The following is a 23,997-nucleotide window of genomic DNA, read 5'->3' as shown; positions in this document are numbered from 1 at the left end:
GTGAGACCTGGGGAGGCAGCTGATGGGTTCTGGAGGTGCAGGGTCAAGCTGGAGCCCTGACCAGTGCTGCAGGGGGCAGCTGCCCCCCAACAGTGCAGGACTGAGCCCATCAGGATCCGTGGTTTTGAGCTGTGGGTTCTGCCTGCAGCACAGAGGCTCATGGGCTGTGGTGGGCTACCTGCACCTCGGGGAGGGGGCAGCCCTGTCCCCCCACTCTGCCCCCCCTCAGCAGCTTTGGGAGCTTCATCCTTTTTTGCGCCTCTGACGGGCCTGTCCCTTCACCCCAGCTATGACCGAGGGGCCACAGTGGCCAGTGTGGTGGGCGTCGGGCGGCTGATCACCGGCATGGACAGGGGGCTGCAGGGCACGTGCGTGAACGAGCGGCGTCACCTCATCGTGCCGCCCCACCTGGGCTACGGTAGCATCGGCGTGGATAAGGGGCCACGGCACGGAGGGATGGAGAGGGCAACCCCCCTGGGGCCGCTGTCAGCAGGGACAGGGCTCCAGTGCCCACCTGGCAGCTCCACGGCCAGGGCAAGTGGTGATGAAGCAGGGCTTCCCTGCAGTTTGGCCACCCCCTGCTCCCGGAGGGTCCGGATGATCCCCCGCACGCGCTCGGGCTGCCCGATCCGGACCGTGGCTTTCTCCAGCTCGGGCACCTGCGGGCAGAGCAGAGACCCCGCTCGGTGCCGCCCCGGTGGGACCGAGGACCCTCCAGCGCCCTCCTGGCCGCGCTGCCCCGCCCAGCCCCGGGGCCGCCGCTGCCGCAGCCCGGGGTCCCGGCCCGCGGACCCCGCTCACCATCGCTCCCGCTCCGCTCCCGCCGGGCCGTGCAGCCGCGGGGCGGGACCGGGGGGGACTCGGGGCGTGCTCGGGGTAGGGGATGCGAGGGGATCCCCCGCGCCCCGGCTGCGCCTCCGCCCGGCGCCCGCAGCAGCGCGGGGCGGGACCGGCGGTTTCGTTTCTGCCGCAGCGAGCGGGGAGGGCGAAACAGAAAGGAAAGATTCCAATAAAGAAGCCGGCGGCAGGGCCGTTCGGGCCCGCAAGGGCGCCCGGCACTGAACCGCCCCGCAGCGCCGGGGACGCGGAGTCGCGGAACCCTGTGCGGGAAATGCCCGCAGAGACCCGTCCCCCAGCACTGCCAAGGCCACCACGAACCCATGTCCCCAAGAGCCACAGGGCTTTTAAACCTGTACAGGGATGAGGACGCCACCGCTGCTGCCCTGGGCAGCTGTGCCAGGGCTGGACAGCCTTTGGGGGGAAAAAAGTTTCCCAATATCCAACCTAAACCTCCCCTGGCACACCTCGAGTGACAAATCAGGGGCAGCGTGTGTGACTTCAGCACTGACAGGAGCTGGGCTGTGCCTCAGTTTCCTCCTGGGTGAGGTGGCACAAGGCACTTCAGCAGCAGTCAGTGCCCACCTTGGGGGACTTTTACACTCTGGTAAAATAATACTGAGGATTATTTATTATTATTAATTATTATTATGCTGGGGGATCACACAGACGATTTTGCTCCAAGCAACCATTAACATTGTGCAGGCCCGGGGTTCAGCATAACCTGGGCCAAGGGGAAGTGAAGGCGCCGGGCAACCAGGGAATGTTGGGCCTGGGTCGCCCCTGTGGCTGTGATGTCATCACGGGTCACAATCCAGAGCCAGCGAGTGAGTTCAGCGCTGGATGTTTGCAGGCAACACCAGAGTGCTCCACGCGCGTCAGCGAGGTCCACTCTGCCTCTGACTCCGACGTGGGGGATAGCTCAGCACCCACCAGACAGTCATCCTCCAACATGGAGTGGATGAGAGACAGGAATTCCATCTCCAACGAGCTCCGCCTGGAAGGGAGATTCTGTGATGTGATCATAAGCGTGGATGGGGTGGAATTCAAGGCTCACAAGCTCATCCTCTCTTGTTGCAGTGTCTACTTCAGGTCAGTACTGGAAACACAAGGATTTATTTACAAGGGCCTGGAGTGACAGGACAAGGGGGAATGGCGTCACACTGACAGAGGTTTATATTAGATATTTGGAAAAAATTCCTCCCTGTGAGCCAGGTGAGGTCCTGGCACAGGTTGCCCAGAGAAGCTGTGACTGCCCCATCTCTGGAAGTGTCCAAGGCCAGGTTGGATGGGGTTTGGAGCAACCTGCTCTAGTGGAAGGAATTCCTACCCGTGGCAGGGGTTGGAATGGGATAATCCTTAAGGTCCCCTCCAACCCAGGCCATTCTGTGATATTATGATTCCTGTGGAAGCATGGCACAACACCCCAAGACCCCCGAAAACCCCTCAAAGCCCCCCCAAGACCCCCAAATTCCCCCTATGAACACCCCCAGGGCCCCCCAAAAACCCCTCAAAGCCCCCCCAGGATGCCCCAAACTCTCCCCAGGATCCCCAAATTCCCCCTAACCCCCCCCCCAGGGCCCCTCAAAAACCCACGAAGTCTCCCCAGGACCCCCAAATTCATCCTAAAACACCCCCAGGATCCCCAAAAACCCCTCAAAGCCTCCCCAGGGCCCACCAAAACCTCTCAAAGCCTCCCCCGGACATCCTAAAACCCCTCAAAGCCCCCCAGGACCCCCCAAACCCTACCCAGGACCCCCAAATTTCCCCTAAAAGCACCCCCGCAAACCCTCAAAACCCCTCAACCCCCCTCAGGGCCCCCCAAAAACCCCTCAAGGCCCCTCAAGACCCCCAAATTCCCCCTATAAACACCTCCAGGACCCCTCAAAGCCCCCTAGGACCCCCCAAACCCTCCCAAGGACCCCTTAAATTCCCCCTAAAACACCCCCAGAATCCCCCAAATCCCTTCAAAGCCCCCCCAGGACCCCCAAAACCCTCCCCAGGACCCCCAAATTCCCCCTAGAACACCCCCAGGACCCCCAAATTTCCCCTAAAAACGCCTCCAGGACCCCCCAAACCCTCCACAGGACCCCCAAATTCCCCCTAAAAACACCCCCAGGGCTCCCTAAAACCCCTCAACGCCCCCTCAGGACCCCCCAAATTCCCCCTAAAAACACCCTCAGGGCTCCCTAAAACCCCTCAACGCCCCCTCAGGACCCCCCAAACCCACCCAGGACCCTCAAAATCACCCCCCGAAACACAGAGGACCCCCAAAATCCCCCTCAACCCCCCCCCCAAACCACCCAAACCCACCTAGGAGCCCCTAAATCACCCAAAATCTCCCCCCAAAACCCCCCAAACTCACACGGGAGCCCCAAAATGAACCCAAACCGTCCCCAGGTCCCCAAAATTCCCCCTAAAACACCCCCAGGACCCCCCAAACCCTCCCCAGGATCCCCAAATTCCCTCAAAGCCCCCCCAGGATGCCCCAAACCCTCCCCAGGGTTGTGCCTTTTGCAATCGGATATGTCTGTCACGTATTGGCCTCATAAGTCACCAACGTGCCTGTAACAAATGTGCATAAAGCCTTCCCCAATCTTCGTTCGCGAAGCCCAGCCATGATGAGGATGGAAGCATGGGGGCCGCTCGCCCTGGTGCTCCCTGTCCCCAGCCAGAGGCTGTATCTCCTTTTTCAAACAACCAGCAAGTAAAACATTAATTAATAAACTATGGAGCCTCCCAGCAGGGCTCCTGCCAGTGCCTAAACTCTTGCCCTGGGAGTTCGGGAAACACAGGGGACCCAAGGACAGGATTTAATGCAGCAACACTGTGTTTTCAGGACTCTGTTTACCAACTGGGACCGCCCAGGCAAGATGGTCTATCAAATCCCTGGTGTTTCAGCTGAAATGATGGGTCTCATCATCAATTACGCCTACACTGGGACAGTACCGATCACGGAGGACAACGCTGAGAGTTTGCTGGTTGCAGCAGACCAGTTCAACGTCATGGGCATCGTCAACCTGTGCTGCGAGTTCCTCAGATCCAGGCTGTGCTTTGAGAACTGCATTGGCATCTGGAGATTCACTATTACCACTGCCCTGACTGCAGCCGCCTGTGCGTACATCCTGCATCACTTCGAGGAGGTGTCCCAGGTGTCCGAGGAGTTCCTAGACCTCTCTGCTGAGGAGCTGGCACACATCATTGAGAAGGACGAGCTCAACGTGAAGCGAGAAGAAGCCGTGTTCGAGGCTGTGCTGAGGTGGATCACTCACGACCCGCAGAACAGGAGGCAGTACATCGCCTGCTTGCTGGGCAAGGTGGGTGCAGCACAGCTTTGAAGCTGTCCCCAAAGGCTGCCGAGGGGGAAACCATCAGCATTAGTATTCTAACCTCCTCCTTGCATGTTCCAGGTTCGACTGGCACTCCTACAATCTGACTACTTTATGAACAACGTCAAAGCCCACGAGTACATGAAGGACAGTGCTGAGTGCAAGGATATCATCATCAGTGCCCTGTCAGAAATCTATGACTTGAACTCGTACGGCCAGAGCTCCTCAGCCAACGCCAACCCACTCACCCGGCCGCGCCTGCCCTACGCCATCCTCTTTGCCATCGGGGGCTGGAGCGAGGACGGCACCGCCAGCGCCATCGAGACCTACGACGGCCGCACCGACAAGTGACTGAACGTCCCGTGGGAGCAAGAGAGCCCTGTTGTCTGCCACGGCTCGGTGTAGGTTCGGTTTGAAAGGCCACGTCTATGTCATCGGAGGATTTGATGGCACGGATTATTTCAACATCGTCAAGCGGTTCGACCCACTCCAGAAGATGTGGCAGCAGGTGGCACCCGTGCACTCGCAGCGCTGCTACGTCAGCATCACCGTCGTGGACAACTTCATCTACGCCATGGGAGGGTTTGACGGGTACATACGGCTCAACACAGCGGAGTGCTACGACCCAGACACCAACCAGTGGACCCTGATCACTCCCATGCACGAGCAGAGGAGTGACGCCAACGCGACCACGCTGAACGGAAAGGTAAACGGACGGGGACAGGATGGAGAGCTGCAACATGAAGAAAGTTCACATAAACCTTCACTGAATTTGTAACAATTCATGAAATCCTGGACCTACAGATATAAAACAGCATCTACCTCGTGTGGCAGAGATGTGACCAGGAGTGTGAAAACTCTTCTGGAGCTGCTGCCCCCCAACAGCCCACCTGGTGCCCGCCAGCCCTTTTCCTGGCCAAAGGTGCAATACCAGGCCTGTCTGCTTCATGCAGCTTGGGAAATTAAGGGTCTAAATCCTGCTGGCTTCAGCTCCCTGTAGTGCTGCTACTTCAAACCCAGGATGACATTCTCCTTCCCCTCCTAAAACAAAACAAGACACCCCAAAAATCCAGCCACACCATTCATTTTCTCTCCAACAGACTGTCTCACCAATGGTCTAACTGCTCCCCTGGCACTTTCCTCTGTCTCCAGGTGTCCATCTGTGGTGGGTTTGATGGTGATCAGTGCCTCAACTCAGCTGAAGTGTTTGACCCTGCCACAAACCAGTGGTCCCTGATCGCCCCGATGAGCAGCAGGAGGAGCGGGGTTGGGGTGATGGCGTACGGGAACCAGGTGTACACGGTAAGGGCCACCACCACCCCGCACTGCAGGCTTTTGCATGGCTGCAGTTCCCACACCACCAGGCTGGCCGTGTGTTTATGTGAGGTTTAGGGAAGTCAGAACCAGAACAGTTGGTGGACTTAGCAAGAATGTTATCACCCATCACACGCTTTCTGGTAAGAAAAAGATGTGGGCAATGTTTAAGCAGCTGCAGCAAACAACTTATCTTCTGCCACTACCAACAGCATCAGCAGCACACAGCAGGGCTTGGGCCTGTTCATTCATCCTCTGCGTGGAGGCTCAAGGGTCCAACTGCCAGCAATCCCAGCAGAGAATGGTTTGGGAAGAGCACAGAGAGGGCTAAGAGCTATTTGCATGCACAACTTGACACTGACACCCTCAGGAATGTCTCTTTTCCAGTCCCCTATAAACCTCATTCAAGAGATGCAAATGGAATGGCACTCCCTGTCCTGTGAGACATCAAGAGGGAGAATAAAGTCTTCCTTGAAGACCAGAGAATAAGGAGTTTAATTTGCAGTGTGGTTGGTTGGGGTGGTTTTTCCCCTTGTAAACATCCTGGTTTAGCCTAAGAAAGGGCACCTTTTATCACATTTCAATGAAAGCTGCTGGAAGAAAAGGAGCAATGAAAACTCTGAAGGAGTGCAACTCCAAATTGGAGCAATACAGTGACATGGACACAATACCCAAAAGGAGGGTCCTGTTTACAGCCTGAAGGATTCAGCCCCAGCTAAATGAAGTGCCATTAAGAGCAGCACATCAAGGGAGCTGAACAGGAGGTTTCTGTGTATTCCCCAGCAATGCAGTCTGGGATTCTGGAGTGTCATCCAGGCTGGTAACTGTTTGCTTGGCCCACCAGAGAAACAAGGGAAATCATCAGGCAAATGTGTTGGTGCAGTTGGGATTTAACCGGAGCAATTTGGCTTTGTCACTAGGTAAACAGCTCTTGCCTGACAGACACAAAAATCAGGGCTTTAGTGCTTCAGGATAGCTCAGGTGAGAGGTGCTTCTGCCCAGTGGGTTTATTTGGCTGACACTGGGAGGCAGCCATTTCAGAAGGTGTTGGTGCTCAGGAGGGTGCAGACCAACCACTAACGTGTTCCAGCAGTCCCCAGGAAATCTGGGAGAGACAAAGCTCAGGGCTTGCATCCTGCTTAAAACACTACAAGCAACAGCAGACCCCACACGTCCTGCCCCTTTCCAGCTGTGGCTGCAGTGCAGCAGCTTGGATGCTCTGGTTCCTTTGGGATACTCTTTCCCAACTCTGCCATCACCCAAAGGTGTTTTGCACCAAGACAGATGAGCTGCTTTACCTCTCAGTGCTGAGGCTGTAACAGGCTTCCAGGTTCCCGGTGTTGTGAACCAGCAGAGTCTTCTGGGTGCTGTGGTTGACTGGACACGACGAGAAGTCCAGCTGGTCAGGGAAGTCCAAGACTGGGCGGGCACCAGTGGCCCGGATTGGTACAGAGACCTTTTCCCTTTCACTGCTGCAGACAAGTTGGTGGAAATGATCCTGCAGGAAAAGAGACTGGCACAGCATTGAGGGCATTGAGTGCCATCCTCATGGTAGAAGAAAAAGTGCTGTTTTCTATGAGCCTTGTGGGTATGAATTGACCTCTCCCACCCCAAAAACAACCACTAATTCATACTAATAAAGGCTGGAGAACAGAGCATGTGAAAAAGCATCATTTTTGCTCCATTCCAGTGGGAAAGAATAAAGCTCTCTGGATTATCTTTTTGTTCCTCTAGTATTTTCCATATTTAAATCCCTTCCACTGAGCCTAAAGATGGCTAAACATCAACACCCCTCCCTGTCATTTCCCTACTGTTCCATCTGCCTCTTCCCTTGTGAACATTCAAGAATAGGCATGGAGGGAAAGCACAGCCCTCTAGGCCCAGCTGCAGGGCCTGGCAGCACCACACCGTGCCAAGGTGTGACCAGCTCCAGGCTGCCTGCCCCCAGCCCAGAGCCGACCTCACAGCACGGGCTGGGCTATAACCAGTGTGCAACAAACGCCCTGGCTTTAGAGAGAACGTTCCTCCAAACTCACCTTGCTCCCCTCAGGGGTGAAAAGGATGTTTATAGTACAAAATGAGCCCGGTGGGATCTGATGGCACACATCATTGGGGCCGACCAACTTGAAATAAGGTGAGCTGTCCATGGTGACCTTCACCAGCCGAGTAACCTGCAGGAAAGACACAAAATGGTGATTTTGCCTCTTGTGGAAACAGGAGGAGACCTGGGTGTGCCCTGGTGACAGCCTTCCTTGACCACTTTCCCAAAGGACTTTTAGTCTGGAGGCACAAGCACAGGACACACAAGGGTGAACTTGAATCCCTTCTGCCTGGGCAAAGCAGCTCGGCCAGAGGCAGCAGGGCAGTGCGTGCTGGGAAGGAAGGTCAGGCACCAGCAGTATGGAGATAGAACACCTGAACCAAGTCATCCTCATTTCAACAAGCCCAGAGAATCTGCCTGCTTCTGCTTGCACACAGCCACGCAGCCCTGTTCCAGAGGGAGAATGTGCTACCTGAAGGCAAACCAGCACATTGTCCTGGGGGAAGGAAGAAATTCCCTTCTAACAGACTGAGCTGGAGTGGGGAAGTCCAGCTGTGGGGAGACAGTCCTATGGGCACACCAGCAGAGGAGACCAGACACTTGGCCTTCCTGGGAAACTGAAGAGAAAAGGAGGAACACAGCAAGACAAAGAGACAAGCCCTGACACAATGAGATGGCAAAGAGAATTGAAATGGGCTGTAAAGAAGCAAGGGAGAAGCACAAGACACTGCCAGGAAAGGCTGGTGCAGAAGATGGGAGCAGTCAGCTTGCCAGAGTGATGGAAAGCCAGAGGGCCCTGCAGGCTGTGCCTGTCAACTCTGGGCTTGAAAGGTTATTTTCTGCCTGGAGAAACATGAGCAGCACCGACTGACAGTGTGATTTCATTATTAAAAGCCAGTCTCAGTTCTCCAGGGGTTCTTGCTGCCTGGTGACTGTGGCCAGGCAGCTGCCAGTGCAGGCAAGCCAGACTGCTGGGTATTCCTGCAGCCACCCTGCTGCCAGTTTCTGCCCTCAGGGGAACACAGGCACAGGGACAGCAAACAGGCATTTGCTAGCACACGGGTATCAACCCCTGAGCACCAAATCACATCTCACAACGTCTAAACCTGGTGATTTGGACTCCCTGCTGTCTATTCCCACCAGCTTGCTCTTGGCACAAGAGTCATTTGAGAAACTGTTTCCTTGACTGAAATTCAAAAGGTCTCAGTTTTCCTCTTTACAGTGCAACACAATTGCTGACATTTTTCAACTTCTTCCTCCTCAGCTTTCGTGGACAATTGCAAAACAATCACACTTTGGTCAAGTGAAGGTGGAAACCCTCAAGAGCACATTGCTCTGGATGTCAGATGCCACTAAGGCACGGCCAAAATCAGGGGAGAATCCTCAGCACGGGAAAATTCCCACCATCTTGCAAATCCAAGGTGGTGATTCTGGATGGGCCACAGCTGATACTTGCTCTGCTGTAAACCATGGGGGTTACACCACTCTCCTCTTCTTCTAGCACAGTGTTAAAGCGCCACATCCCAGCACTTACCTTGTCTCTATTCCTCAGAAGCAGGGGCGTTTCACAGACCTTGCCAAGGACACGGTTCTGAAACACCAGCTCGGATGGGACAGGCTCAAGCAAGGTCTTGTTCCGGTCAGGTGATGAGAACTGGAGAGGCGAGAGAGAGCAGGGAGAGGTTCAGCTGCTGGGAGGAAGGTTCGTGAAGGACTCTCCTCTGTGGATCCCCAGTGAAGGACAGGCTCTTGGTGACTAGGTCTGCCCAGCTGCCACTGGGGGAACAGTAGCTCACCCACCTCTGCTCTGAGCTGATCAAAAGCTGCTGGACCACACCGAGCAGGCTCAAGCTGAGCAGCTCTTTTGGCAGGAGTTTCTCCAGCTTTCCTTCTCCAAAATGCCAGACAGCGCTTACCTCCAGCACAGCCCTGTGCTAATGGAGTCCCAGAGCTCTGGGCACTCACTGAGCACTCAAGCAGTAAGTGAAACTCAAGAATTTACATCAGACTCCACAGGAAACAATTTTTGGGTGACCTTTACTCTGAGGCAGGGAGACTGAGGCCCACACAACTCCAGACTCTAGAGCTTAGACACCAGTAAGAAGAGAACAGCACCAGAGAAGGTTAAGGGCAAAAAGAAAGTACCACAGCAGATAGGAATAGGACAAATGAGGTGAGTGCTGGATGAGGATAAGGTTCAGCTCTTTTCTCAGCAGTGCTGGGCAACTGGAGTTGTGTTAAATTGGGAGTAATTACCTCAGGCTCTCAGCCTTCAAAGGCCAGCACCGCCACTGTGCAGGGAACCCTATGACCCCCAGCATTTGCCAGTGACAACACCAAAGCAAGAGGTGGCTCTTTCAGTGGGACAATGGAAAATGGCAAGCTCGTGCCCTTGTGTCCTGCCCCAGCCTTCCCCCGCTCTCGTGCCTTCGCCACGGTAGCTGAACTCCAGCAAACCCCACCAGCTTCAGCAGAAATTATTTGTGTTGGCTTAGCACAGATCAGGACTCCAGCATCTCACCAGGAGAACACGTTTTGCCTTTGCCCCAGCAGAAGGAACTCCACCACCAGCAGCACTCTGCAACACCAACAGGACCTGGACACTGAGGGGTTTCAATAAGCTGGAGGCAAGGCACGCAGCCTCTTCAAGTGTCACATCAAACAGCAAGGAAAAGGGCAGGAAAAGGCTGCCTTGTACCTGGAGTTCTCACTCGGGCCTGGGGGCCGGACAGCCTTGGGCAGCTTTGTCTCCTGAGGGCTGTCCGGCTTCTTCCTGAGCCTGAGACCCACCTCCCTGAAGTCAAAGATGGTCAGCTGGAAGGCAAAAATCCAGCAAGAGCCTCAGAAATGCCCTTGTTCAGAAAGGCTTCTCTTGTTCAAGTGGCTCTGATGAATCATTTGTGATCACAGCCACCAGGACAGTCCTGGAAGTCCTGGACCTGCTGAAATATTTAACATCAGAAAATTAATGGTACAGAGCAGAACACACTTGCTCTAACCAGGCAGCCTGGGTAAACTCAAATTTATACAGAAGTAGCACAGAAACATGACATTATTTGAAGACAGTCTACTTGCATCTGCAAAAAAAAAAAAAAAAAAAAGCAGCTTTCTAAAAGTCCAGATACTTTGGACCTCCCTGCACCAGTCTTGGTTTTCCAGCTCCTTAACTGCATCAGAACAAGACCAAAACAATGACTTCTTTTTATATTCTTGTAGTGGGTTGACCCTGGCCAGATACCAGGTACCCACTAAAGCCACTCTCTCACTCTCCCTCTGCAACTGGACGGAGGGAAAAAAAAACCAGCTAAGGATTCATGAGTAGAGATAAGAGCTGGAAGAGGTCAGTGACTGATCACCTTCATGGGCAAAACAAGAGTCCCAACCTGCTGGCCCGTGGGGCCACGAGTCCTACCTGGGAAAAACCAGCTCCAGCCTGGGCTTCCCTCTCCACGGGCTGCAGGTCCTGCCAGGACCCTGCTCCAACTTGGGCCTGCCACGGGGTCACAACCTCCTTCCTGCATCCCCCTGCTCCAGCGTGGGAGCCTCCATGGGCTGCAGGGGGGTCTCTGCACCCCGAGGCTCCCCCGGGGCTGCAGGGGGGTCTCTGCACCCCAAGGCTCTCCCGGGGCTGCAGGGGGGTCTCTGCACCCCGGGGCTCCCCCAGGGGCTGCAGGGGGGTCTCTGCACCCCGAGGCTCCCCCAGGGGCTGCAGGGGGGTCTCTGCACCCCGAGGCTCCCCCAGGGGCTGCAGGGGGGTCTCTGCACCCCGAGGCTCCCCCAAGGGCTGCAGGGGCACAGCTGCCTCACCCTGCTCTGCCCCACGGGCTGCAGGGCCTCAGCTCCAGTGCCTGGAGCACCTCCTGCCCCTCCTTCTGCCTGACCTTGGGGTCTACGCTGTTATTCCCATGTTCTCACTCTGCTCCTCCCTGGCTGGAATTCCTTCTTTTTCTTAAATCTGTTATCCCAGAGGCGTTGCTGTCACTCCTGACTGGCTCGGCCTTGGCCAGCAGCAGGAATTCCCTCCTGGAGCCACTGGCATTGGCTCCACGGGACAGGGGAAGCTTCTGGCAGCTTCTAACAGAAGCCACCCCTGTAGCCCCCCTGCTACCAAAACCCAGCCACAGAAACCCACTGCACCCAGTTACTTCCACTTGCTCCAGGATGGATCCAGTTTCCATCAGGATGATCCCAGTCACTCCCAGTTTATGCCAGTTGCCTCCAGCATGCAACCCTGTCACTCCCAGTTACTCCCAGTTGCTTCCAGCATGATCCCAGTTGCTCCAAGGATGTTCCCAGTTGCCTTCCAGCTTGGCCCCACTGGCTCCCAGTTCCCCCCTGTGTAGTTCCAGTCACTCCCAGTCTGATCCTGGTCACTTACAGTCACTCCCACTATGATCCCAGTATGGTGCTGGTCACTCCCACTATGATCCCAGTCACTCCCAATAGGATCCCAGTTGCCTCCAAGGTGGCCCCAGTTGCTCCCAGTCACTCCCTGGAGGATGCCATTCGCCCCCTGCTTGGTCCCGGTTGCTCCCAGTATGATCCCAGTATGAGTCCAGTCACCTCCAGTATGATGATCCCATGGTTCAGTATTATTTGGGATACCATGAAGGGGATAATGGGTATAGGGGACTCTACAGTGGAGAGGGTTCTTATGGCTGGTGTTACAACTTTCATTTTGACTTGGTTTCATTACCCAAAGTAAAGGCAAGAACATTGAGGAGGTTATGTTGGTCTTATTAAAAACTAAAAGACAGATTTAGGGGAATCATAAAGAATTTCAGACCTTGTTCAGCAGACTCGAGGAGTGTGATACATATGCCTTGATTGGTATAATTTCAAATTTTCATGAACCCTTTAACTAGTTCTCAGCCAAGGTTCCGAGGTATCTTGCCTGCTTTGGGCAGTTCTGTTGAGCACATGTGCAGGGTAAGTAATTACACAAACACAACCAACATACCCTAACTGTGACTGCGAACAATCCCAACACCAAACCAGCAAAACACAGTCCAAACCAAACACTTTCCATTAATGTCCTGGAGCACCTTTCGCTGGATATTCACCTGGCAGATGTATCAAGGAATCCTCTAAAGGAACGCAGCAAAATTAAACTTTACACCCCTCACCCCGAGGGATGACTCACATCTACCGACACCGAAAACGACCCCCACACACCTCTCCTAATGGGGGGGGACACACGCCTTGCTTAATTCCTCCTGCCACCAAAGTAACAACACCAACTACGAAAATATCTGGTTGAGACGAGCACTCTGCCTTCAAGGTATCCTGTGACTACACCAATTAGATGGCACAGACCCTTCTGAGGCTGTAACCAGGTTCTTTTAGAGGATTACTTCCAAGGCGAGATTAAGGCACAAACTCCAATGTTAGATCACAAACAGCCAATTAGCTTTGTTTGCAACAATAAGCAAATTCTCAGGAGTGGTTTTGAGATTCCTGACCCAGGTGTCTGCACGAAGACCCCTCGTGCTTTGAGGTCCTGAGCACGCCCTGAGGTACCTGAGCACGGGGAGCTGCGAAAAGGAACCAGTTCAGGGAGGCAAACGAGCTCTCCAGCTCTGAATTACACAGTGGGGAAAGCCTGGCTCAAAGGAAACGTGTTCCTCTGGCTCTAAATGCAGAATCTTAGAGTGCAAAACCAAATTATAAACATTAGAAAGCTGATTTGTCTGCTGCAAGGAGGAGAGCAAGATACCCCGTAACCCTTTGGGCTTTAGAGTCAAATTTACACCAAAAAGAGAAGTTTGAAGTTTAGTGTACAAACAATTGATTGGAAAGGAAAAGCTTCTGAGTGTCCCTAGCTAATGAATGAATACCTTGAACTAAGGAAAAGCACTTCTGAAGTGTGGTTAGACAATGTCCTCAGGAGATGGCAATTCTCAGAGCACAGTCTGGCTTTACTACGGGTCCCCACGGTCACTGCAGGTTGTTAAAGTTGTGTGTGAGTGACCACAGAAATCTTCAAAGGTGCAGGAGACACAAACATTGCTGCAGTCAGTACTTACTGACAGTTTTCAAATGTCCTAAGCTTGAAAGAAAAGAAATTCAACAAGGAAAAACACTGCACCTTAAAAGTTTAATGCTTATTTTAAAAACAAAATAATTTCCAGCCTAAGTTAAAAAAAAAGGACATAAACAAAAAGCCACAACACAGTGTAACATACCTGGCACAAACAGTACACAATTTTGCTCAAGGACTTTTACCCAATCAGTCATCTGAATCTTTGGAAGAACAATATCCAGTGAGAGACTTGAAAGAAAAGAAAAAAGAAAAAACAAACCAGGTTTGTCTGAAAACAAGGCACAGACAGATCTCACCTGCAGTCCTGATGTTCTTGACTGACAAACTTGCTGAAAATACTGAAGGTGTCTTTAGATTCATAAAAATGTGACCTACACTACAATAACAATATTCTGACCTTCCAACATCAGCCTTTGTGTTCCCAAAACCAAGAAACAGGCCCCAAAAATCTCCTCTACAAACACCTGAAGTCTCCTGTTACTGCTGTTCCTGTTGGCAAATGTGAGTTCTACAACATCCCCAAACGTTAATGCTACAGACTCATGAAGTACAAAATCCAATCAAAGTTTAATGCAGGTTCTCCCTGCTGAAATGGGACATGGAATGAAATGGATTTCTATGAAAATACTTCCCTTTTCCCCAAACACAAGGCATATGGATCTATATACACAGATGATCAAAAGAACAAGCCCCTTAACAAATAGCCTGGGTAAACTCAAATTTATACAGAAGTAGCACAGAAACATGACATTATTTGAAGGCAGTCTACCTGCATCTGCAAAAAAAAAAAAAAAAAAAAAAGCTTTCTAAAAGTCCAGATACTTTACAAAATGTATCCCCCCTCCACATAAAAAAATCAGATTTTTTTTCTTCCATCTGCACAGTAGCAAAAAGGCAAATTTCAAGAGAAAAAAAAAACCAAGGAAATGAACATACTACCACAAGTTATAGCCACTCCTACCTGAGAAAATAACTCATGAACCATTCCTCTGAAGCCACTCAGACAATAAGGGATTGTTCATGGCATTCTACCTGAAGAAAAAAAAAAAGATGGAAATTTTCAGCATTTTGCTTTAGAAAAGCAGAACAAGTCACGTGCCTGAAATGTATTGATCTTTAGGTAATTATTACGTCAAGAAAAACTTATGAGAGCAGTAACTGTATCTTTACAACTCAACTCTAAAAATAAAAGGACATTCTTGGCTGGAATAAAACACACTGGAGATGACAGTGACTGACACACAACACACACCATCTGTGTTTCTCAGGACTAACTGCAATCTGCTCTTCTGTCTTCCATTCCTTTAATTTTGAAAGACTTAGAGACCAAATGCAAATTTAACCTTGTTTTATTGAGTAACTTAGCACCCAATCCCCCTCACCCCTTGTGCTTTATTTTCACATTAAAGTCTTTAGAACCAGCCTAGGTAAAATTAAATAAAACCTCAAGGGGCAGCAAAGTTATTTCAAAAGGGCTTCTGTCATCAGCTTCTCTGAATTTTAAGTCCTACCTTGCTTGACCTTCCCCAAAAATGCATCTTTTTTGCCCTTTAGAGAACAGCTTTAAAGCTTTCAGCTTCTTTAACCTTTCATCAGATCCCAAACCAGGGTCTTTAACAAAAGGAACACTATATCTGCACTACCTCTAGCCAACTTTGTTTGCCTTTGGTGAAGGCAAAAATGTTATTTTATTTTACAGCAGTTATAGTTATCATCCCCACTACTTCATACTTAAGAAGAAGTCTGGAATCAGTCGGTAAAGACACAATTTTAAAAAACATTCACTGCTAAATTAAAAGGTATCCAAATATAAATGCCAATTCCTACACCTTGAATATAAAAAAGCAGAACTGTTAAACAAAACACATTACAAATTCAGAGGAGTTTATTTTTTGAGACAGTTACTTGCTATTTTATTTTCAGTTGTTAAAAGAAACCACTCAAAGCTATCCAAAAAAAAAATCCCATAACATCTTTAAGAAAAGAGAAATCCAGCAGACACCCACCTAAAGCCAGAACTTTCTTTAGGGCACAGTGTGTATGCCAGAACCTGTTCTATACTGCACAACTGCTGCTGGGTTAGAAAACCACCATAATCCAAATCTTAAATAAAGACAGAACATTTTGCATAAAGGTGGAGAAGTCCAGCGGTTGCTAAAACCTGTATTTCTATTTCCAAGAAAGGGCAAACTTATATTGTTGCAATGACAGATTCACATTTGCAGAGGAAGTATTGAATAATGTAGATTTACCTCCAACTGCAATGTTTAAAACCTGCACGGAGTTTTATAACCTTGCTCAAGGGTACACCATAGAAATCCAACAAATATGGCTAAACACAACCTCCAACTAAAACTAAAGTTCTTCATATTTACCTCGTGCTCTACCACAGCGACTTTTTATACATTCAGAATTACAATTTTGCCCTTACACTGGTAATTGCTGAATGCCAGCTGAGGCATAACAAACGTCAGGCATTCCATTTAAACCTGCATTTTTAGAAAGTCTTGCAAAAGGTGTTCTACAACTTCTAAAATTATTAGGCACCGAAAAGAAGATAAAAAACGCTCCAGAAAGAGAAATGACTGTGAGGTCTCTGAAAAACGCATAAACTGAACACTAAAAACAAACCTGACACCCAAGAAACGTTTTTCAAAGTTTTCCATGTAACACACAAACTCATCCGTTTCCTTATCGTGTAACTCATATTTCAGCAACTACCTTTTCTTCCCGTAGTGTCGTCTAAATCGCAACCATAGTATTTGCCAACGTTAAACTGCAGAGGTGGCATGACCGAGCTTTGTTTTTTTCAAGCTTCCAAGTTTCTGCACTGCAGTTCCAGGCTGGTTTGCAGATGCCCCCCTCGCCCGCCGCTCTGCAGCCCCCCCTGTGCCCGGGGCCGCACCGGGGACCCAAAACCCGCCGCTGCCCCCTCGGTGCTGCATCGGGGCCGGGCCGTGCGGACCCCGCGGGTGCTGCAGGGCTGGGACGGCAGCGCCGCAGCCGCCGACGGGCACCGGGGCTCCCCCGGTCCCGCCGCTCCCCCTCACCCCCCACGGGCAGGACACGGGCGGGGGTCCCCGACACTCCCCGCGGGTCCCCTCAGCGAGCGGCGACGGGCGGCAGGGGGGGCAGGGAGAGGCAGCGCCCCCTCCCCCTCCCGGCTCCGAGGACATTTTGTTTTCCCTCCCAAGGACAAAGGACAAGGAGGAGCGCGTTGACTCCGCCACTTACCTGGCCAAGAGCAGCCCGCTGGCCGGCACCGGGGGCCCCGAGGACGGGGCGCTGCTCCCATGCTCGCCCTTCCCGCGGCCAAGGGCGGCCCCGCCTCGGCGCCATTGCTGCCCGCCCGTCCCAGCCCCTCTCGGCAGCCCCGCTCGCCGCCCTCCGCAGCCCCGCAGCCCTCAGAGTGCCGGGCCCGACTCGGCCCTCGAGCGCGGCACCCGGGGCGCCGGACGGGTGTCCCCCGAGCGAGCGGCGGGGAGCGCGCCCGGGAGCCGTGCGGAGCTGCCCCTGCTCCCCGGCCATCTTGGGCCGTGTGTATGAGTGTTATAAGTAAAATCAGCACTAGATTTAAATATCGTAGTAAAAAAAAATTTATTATAGATTTATATAAAAATCAAATGAGCAAAACAGCGCTGGGTGACTTGATGAGCCTTCCTTGCTCATCCAAGGCACACTTCAATAATTTTCAATCTGCCTTTTACAGGTTTGTAGCTGCTTATCTTTTTAAAGTCCCCTCCTTTTGTTTGATTCCTCTGTTGTACGTCATCAGGTCTCTCTGCGCCGGCTCTGTTCTGTAGCCGAGAAGCTGTACGCATGCGTTATCTTGTTGCTAGGAGACAAGCTCGGCTAGCTTCACTTCATCCTTTTGATGTGGTCGGCTTCCTCTGCGCATGTGCCAGCTTGCCGCTGGGAAATAGTTCTGTTCTCTTTTCGGGTCCTTTTCTTGATGTAATTAGTTCCCTCTCATATTGCTTTAAGTATCATTTTATATATATATATATATTTCTAAGATCTACAGGTAACATAACAAAATTGTAACATAACATTATGGTTTGTGTGATGTATAAATAATCGTGATTTGTGAAACAAATGGGTGACTACATCAAAACAAAACAAATGGATTGCAAAACTCAACTACACCCCCATAAAGAAACAAAACAGACCCTCACAAGGTCAAGAGGCCTAAAACTTCCTTACTATCCTAAGAATGAAATATAGTAGAACTTTAAATTTTTAGGCGCCTGTTCGTCCAAGAATACATGAATTATGACTGGCTGTAGAGACAACCCTTTTAGCTTTGGCTGTAAATATAGTAGAATTTTAAATCTTTAGGCGCCTGTTCGTCCAAGAATACATGAACTATGACTGGCTGTAGAGATAACTCTTTTAGCTTTAGCTGTAAGAAAACCCATACATTAAACACTTAGCAAAAACCTGCAGAATGTACATGTATATGATATAATCAATATGCATATCACACTTTGTAGTTACAGTGTTGCAAATATAAGTTGATAAGCAAATTATCTCTTCTTTGGTCTTTATTGGCTATCACACTGAGTTTCTCTTCTGACTTGGACTCATGGAAGGGTTTGTGCAATCTCCTCTCAGAGGAGAACCTCACCCGAGGTTCAAGGACTCAGCACCAAGTGCACCGTGGGGGCCACGGGGCTCCTTAAAATCAATCAAGTGCTAAGAAACCACAGCTCTGCCTTGATTTTCCTCTAGTCTAGTGCAGTTAATTAGGAAGTTTTCTTAATACGCAGAAATACTTCAAAGAGGTTCTGATAAGCGTGCATTCTTCTTTTCAAGGGTGTAGATTCTTTCTTTTCTCCTTTGAGAAGAGTTGACTGCAGCTTTCTCTGATTGATATTGATCCAGGGTCTCTCCTAAGGAGGTTTGGACTGGCTGGAGCTTTCCCTTGAGGTCTGACACAGTGTGGACAACCTTGCTCCACATTTCCCAACCCCATCTTGTCTCTGCTCAGTCTCCTGGGTCCTGCTTTGCTCACAGAACTGGCTGCACACAGCAAAGAAGATTTTTTCTTCTTTTTTTGCCACAGTCTGAAACTCATAAGGTTCACCTTTGGTAACAGACACTCCTCAGCTGTGAGCTAAGTCCCCACTGCCAGCAATGAGGTTCAGCTCCCCCAAGGCAAAACCGTGCCAGAAATGTTTTAGACACCCAGGAAGTGAAATAATAAACACGAGTAAAGAGTTGATACTGGGGGGACACTTGGGGATCCTGGGGGGCACTTATGGGGCAGCTTTGGGGGGGACATTTAGGGGACACTTGGGCATCCAGGGGGGCGCTTTGAGGTCGGGGACTGTGCCGGGGCTGGATGCCTGAAGAATGGACACACAGCCCTGGAACCACTGGATCTCCTGGATCCCAGATGGGTTTTGCGGGTCACTGAGGAAGTTTAAGGGGTTCGGGGGGGGGGGATGAGATCTCTGAGGGGATTTTGAGGAGGTTTCGACGGGTGGAGGGGTGGATTTCTGAGGGGATTTCAGGGGTTTTGAGGGGATTTTGGGGAGTCCCCTAAAGCCCAGCAGTGGGGTTCAGGGGATCTCCCAGCTCCCAGGGGAGGGGTCCTAGGGATGCCCCCCAAAATTGGGGGGGGGTGGGGGGCGGAAATATACCACATCCAGATAAGGGGATCCCAGTGCCCCCAGTATATCCCAATAACCTCCCAGTGACCCTTAGTATGGCCCAGTAACCCCCTCAGTGACCAGCCAGTGTGTCCCAGTGATCTCCCACTGCCCCCCAGTATGGCCCAGTGATCCTTCAGTGAGCACCCAGTAACCCCCAGTATGGCCCAGTAACCTGCCAGTGTCCCCCGTGTGTCCTGGTAATTCCCCAGTAACTCCCCAGTTCTCTGCCAGTGACCCCCAGTGTGCCCCAGTTCACCTCCAGTCCCTCCCAGTGCCCTTCTAGTGTCCCTCAGGAACCCCCCAGTCCCTCTCAGTGCCCTCTGGTTCCCCCCAGTGTGTCCCAGTATCCCCCAGTAATCACCTAGTGCCCCCCAAAGCCCTCCAACTGTCCCCAACATGTCCCCAGATGCCCTTGGCCTTTCTGTGAGCGTGTGGGGGGGACGTTTTTGTGGTCAGAGGGTCCGGGGGGGCTCCTTGGGTGAGATGGAGGGTTGGGGACATCAGGGATGGGGTTTGGGGACAGTGGGGAGGGGTTTGGGACAGTGGAATTGGGGGTGTCAGAGGGTGGAATTTGGGCCCTGAGGAGGCCCTGGGGACGCTGGAGACACCAGGGGGGTCTCGGGGTGTCCAGGGGGGAACTGGGACAGCAAGAGGGTCCTGGGGACACCGGGGGGGTCTAAGGACTCAGCTGCTCATGATGGAGCTCCTCCTCTTCCCCCTCAGGCCCCTTTAACCCCTGCAAATGTCCCTTAGCCCCCATTTTCCCTTTAATCCTCTCCCCCCACAGATCCTTTTGATCCCCCAGAACCCCTTTTAACTCCCCTAAATGCACACAAAGCAGCCCAAAACCCCCCAAATCCCCATCCAACCCCCTCCAGATCCCCCCAAATCTCCCCCAGCCCCCGCCCCCCTCAAATCCCTTCCAACACCCCCCGAAGAGGGATCACCCGGTACCCTGGGACAGGAACACAGTGGGCTGTACTGGGGGCACTGGGCTGTACTGGGAGGGCACTGGGGAGGTCCTCAGATGTCCCATGACAACGTGACCCAGCTCCACGAGAGATCTGGGGAGCAGTGAGGAGGTACTGGTCTGTCCTGGTCTGTCCTGGTTTGTACCCCCAATCCCCAAAGCTCCTCCCCAGCTCCCCCAGGACCCTCCCAGACCCCAAAGCCCCCCAGGCCCCCCCAGACCCCTGGGTTGGTCCTGCTGCCCCTTGAGCATCTGCAGCTGCTGCAGAACCAGGCATTTCATCAGCAAATGTGCAGCTGACACCAAGCTGGGGGTGTGTTGATGTGCTGGAAGGCAGGAGGGCTCTGCAGAGGGACCTGGCCAAGCTGGATCCATGGGCTGATTCCAGGGGGATGAGGTTCCAGCAGGCCAAGGGCCGAGTCCTGCCCTTTGGCAGTCCTGCCCTTTGGCCACAAGAAGCCCTGTCAGCCCCCCGGGCTGGGACCAGAGTGTCTGGAGAGCAGGCAGGCAGAAAGGGAGATGGGAGGGGGATGGACAGGAAGCTGAAGAGGAGGCAGAGTGTGGCCAGGTGGCCAAGAGGGCCAATGGATGGTGGCCTGGCTGAGGAAGAGTGTGGCAGCAGGAGCAGGGAAGGGATTGTTGGCCTGGACTGAGCGCTGGTGAGGCCACCCCTGGAGTGCTGTGTCCAGCTCTGGGCCCCTGAGTTGAGGAAGGCCCTGGAGGGGCTGGAGCAGGTGCAGAGAAGAGCAGCGAGGCTGGGGAAGGGAGTGGAGCACAAGTGTTGTGAAGAGAGGCTGAGGGAGCTGGGGGTGTTGAGGCTGGAGAAGAGGAAGCTCAGGGGAGACCTCCTGACTCTCTGCAAGTCCCTGCCAGGAGGGTGTAGCCAGGTGGGGGTGGGGCTCTTGTGCCAGGAAGCAGCAGTAGGACAAGAGGGCTGGGTCTTGAGCTGTGCCAGGGGAGGTTTCGGTTGGATATTAGGAAGCAATTTTTTCCCAAGAGAGTAATCAGGCATTGGAATGGGCTGGGCAGGGAGGGGGTGGAGTCACCATCCCTGGAGGTGTTGAAGGGGAGAGTGGATGTGGCATCAGTGCCATGGTCTGGGAAGCACGGCGGGGTTGGATCAAGGGTTGGACTTGATGATCTCAGAGGTCTTTTCCAACCCAGCTGATTCTGTGATTCTCTGATTCCCATTCCTATGGCAGCACATGCTTGAGGCTCTATCCCCAGGGTGATAGAGATGTCTGTCCATATCTATCTCCAAGGCTAGTGTGTAAATGTGTGGTGTTAGAAAAGCAGGCTAAGTTCTGGGATGGTTGTAGAAGGAGAAAGAAGCCCCCAGGCCAGTGCAAGCAGGCAGCCCTCAGCTTGCACCTCGTGTCCCCTCCCTGCAGGTTCCTGTCCTTGAGCCCAGGCCCTGAGGTGAGGCTGAGAAGTGGCGCGGAGGTGAGCCCAGAGCTGTCCCTGAGGTGAGGCTGAGAATAAGTGCAAGGCAGAGGTGCTGCTGAGGAAGGAGAGCCCTGTGGTGGGGAAGAGACAGAAGCTGTGATTGCCCATCCCCGAGCAGGTGCTGTGTCCATCCCCTGTGTGCCAGGTGAGCTGGGGCTTTGCTGCAGAGCTGCGGGCGCTGATTTGAGCGGCTGCAAGTGCTGAGATGGTGGGCACCCAGGAACACAAACTGTGCCTGGCCACGGAGCCTGCAAGGAGGAGCAGAGACAGCCCTGGCAGTGTGGGGGGCCAGGTTGTCCCTGTGCCTTCCCCTGCAGACCCTGGCTGTCCCTGCTGGGCCCCTGTCCATCCCCATCAGGTCCCTGCCCGTCCCCCCCGGGCTGAGCTCCCCCCAGGAAGTGCCCTGGAGCTGAAGCTGCTGCCATCCCCCACCTGCAGCCGCTGCCCCAGCCAAGGGAGCAGCAAAGGTAGGACCAGGAGCAGAGGCAGCAGCAGGGGAGCCCTGGGGGGGCCGGGAAGCTCTTGCGTGGGTCAGGAAAGAGGCGCTGGGCACGAGGCCGGGGCTGTGCTGAGCAGGCCCAGCCCTCACATCCCCCCAGCCAACGCCGGCTGCCCGGGGGGCACGGGAGGGACCCCCAGCCCGTGTGCCCCACACTCAGCTGGCAGAGAGAGAGCCAAGGGAGAGGGCCACGGACAGGGCCACGGGTGAGGGACAGGCAGGGCCATTGCAGGGCCACGGTGAGGGCACAGCCTGTGGCAACAGAGCTGCCCAGGGCCGGGGGCAGCCGGGGGTGTTGGTACCAGGCAGTGCTGGGGCCGAGCAGAGCACGAGGCCTCTTGCAGAGCCCTGGAGCAGCCTCCCACTTGCCAGCCCCGCCCTGGTGGGGTGACAATGTTCCCTCCCTCCAGAACACTCCACCCGAAATCTTCGAGGAGGCTTTTTGTGTCTATTCCTGGTTGCTGATTGATGCTGGGGATGTGAGGGAGCCTCTGCAATCCCATCCATGGGGCACAATCTCCTCTGCAGAGCTTGACTCACTGCAGGCTTTGCAGGGAAATCTGTGCTGGCAGCCCGAGTATGTCCTGACCCCCCCTGCTCCCCCCAGGATATTTGGGACGAGTTCCCCCTTCCCGGGCACCTGCAGGATGGGGGGGCGACTGTTCTGCTGTGGAAAGGGTTGGCAGAGGGGGGCTAAGGGGAGGGGGGAGAGTGGGAGTGAGGTTGCCATGGGAGTACCTTGGTGTCCCCATGCCTTGATCCCTAGAGAGAGGGGGAAGCTGCGAGAGCCCCGAGAGCCTGGAGAGGGGGGCTCGGAGAAGGGGAAGCCTTGGACAGTGGGGACATCTGGGATCCCAAGGACAACAAAGTGGAGAACCTGGAGAGGGGGAATGTCTGGGAATGTGGCACCTCGAAGGCAAGAATCAGAGGAGAAAGGACTCTTGGGGCCCCCACCACTCCCAGCATCGCTAGGTGGGACCCCAGCATGCCAGACAGGGGAGACTCTCTGAACCCCAGAGGGGAGAGACTAGAGAGAGGGAACTTCTGGGAGACATTTTTTGGGCTATTGTTTGAGATATTTTGGAGTATTTTTCAGCTGAATCTCGACTTTTTTGCAGTTTAGGGGGGCAGGAGTCTTCTCGCTATTTCTGAGGGGATTTTTGCCTGAATCTCGGTGGTTTGGGTTTTTCTGGGCTGATTCTTGGTGGTTTGGAGGTTTTTATGGACACAGGATGCCCAATGAGCTCTGGAGATGGACTTGGGCAGGAGGAACCCCCAAGCCAACGCGCTCAGCCCTTGTTTCCCCCCCATCAGGATTTGTCCTTCCCAAAGCGTGGGCGGATGGAGGAGGAGGCTGCGAGGAAGAAGAAGATGCCGTGGGCCCCCCAGGCAGGTGAGGAGGAAGTCAGTGGCCCTTTGGGCCGGTGCTGTGCTGGCTCTGGCAGCCGAGCATGGCCCCGGCTGCAGGACAACCCCGCTGCCGCCGCCGTCCTGCCGGGGCCGGAGTTGGGGGGATGTCCTTGGCCTTCCCTGTGGGCTGGAGGCAAATCCCCTCCCTGTCCTTCTTGCTTCCTGCCCAGGCCCCGAGCTGAGGACGGAGAGCCCGGAGGACAAATCCCCCATCAGAGCCTGGTGGGAGAGGCCGTTTTGAAGGGCTCCACGGCACAGGAAGGCAGCGGGGAGGAAAAGGGCTGGAGATGCCCCCGCAGGAGGGGCTCCAAAGCCAGCCCAGGGTGCTCTGAGGAGGAAAGACCCAGCCTGTGCCGGGAGGGCGGCCGGAGCTTGAGGCAGAGCTCTGAGCTGGTGGTCCCTGAGCAGCCTCCCAGCAGGGAGAAGCCCTTCAGGTGCTTGGAATGTGGGA

The 23,997-nt window shown here is 53.5% G+C and overlaps 1 protein-coding gene and 1 pseudogene across 1 annotated transcript; one reads left to right on the top strand and one right to left on the bottom strand.

Moving 5' to 3' along the window:
- The first annotated feature begins 1,321 nt into the window (after positions 1-1,321).
- LOC116781497 lies at positions 1,322-5,558 on the top strand (annotated as a pseudogene).
- A 1,216-nt stretch (positions 5,559-6,774) lies between these two features.
- LOC116781496 (hydrocephalus-inducing protein homolog) lies at positions 6,775-17,092 on the bottom strand. The gene is made up of 3 exons (XM_032677167.1): positions 16,799-17,092; positions 7,517-7,651; positions 6,775-6,978 (listed from the first exon to the last, which is right to left on the bottom strand). Exons 1-3 carry the CDS (start codon positions 17,090-17,092, stop codon positions 6,775-6,777), a joined length of 633 nt encoding a protein of 210 aa, XP_032533058.1.
- Positions 17,093-23,997: the final 6,905 nt, after the last annotated feature.

This window comes from Chiroxiphia lanceolata (genome assembly GCF_009829145.1).
Source record: "Chiroxiphia lanceolata isolate bChiLan1 chromosome W unlocalized genomic scaffold, bChiLan1.pri scaffold_48_arrow_ctg1, whole genome shotgun sequence".
Classification (NCBI taxonomy): domain Eukaryota; kingdom Metazoa; phylum Chordata; class Aves; order Passeriformes; family Pipridae; genus Chiroxiphia; species Chiroxiphia lanceolata.
This window is presented reverse-complemented; position numbering and strand designations above follow the sequence as displayed.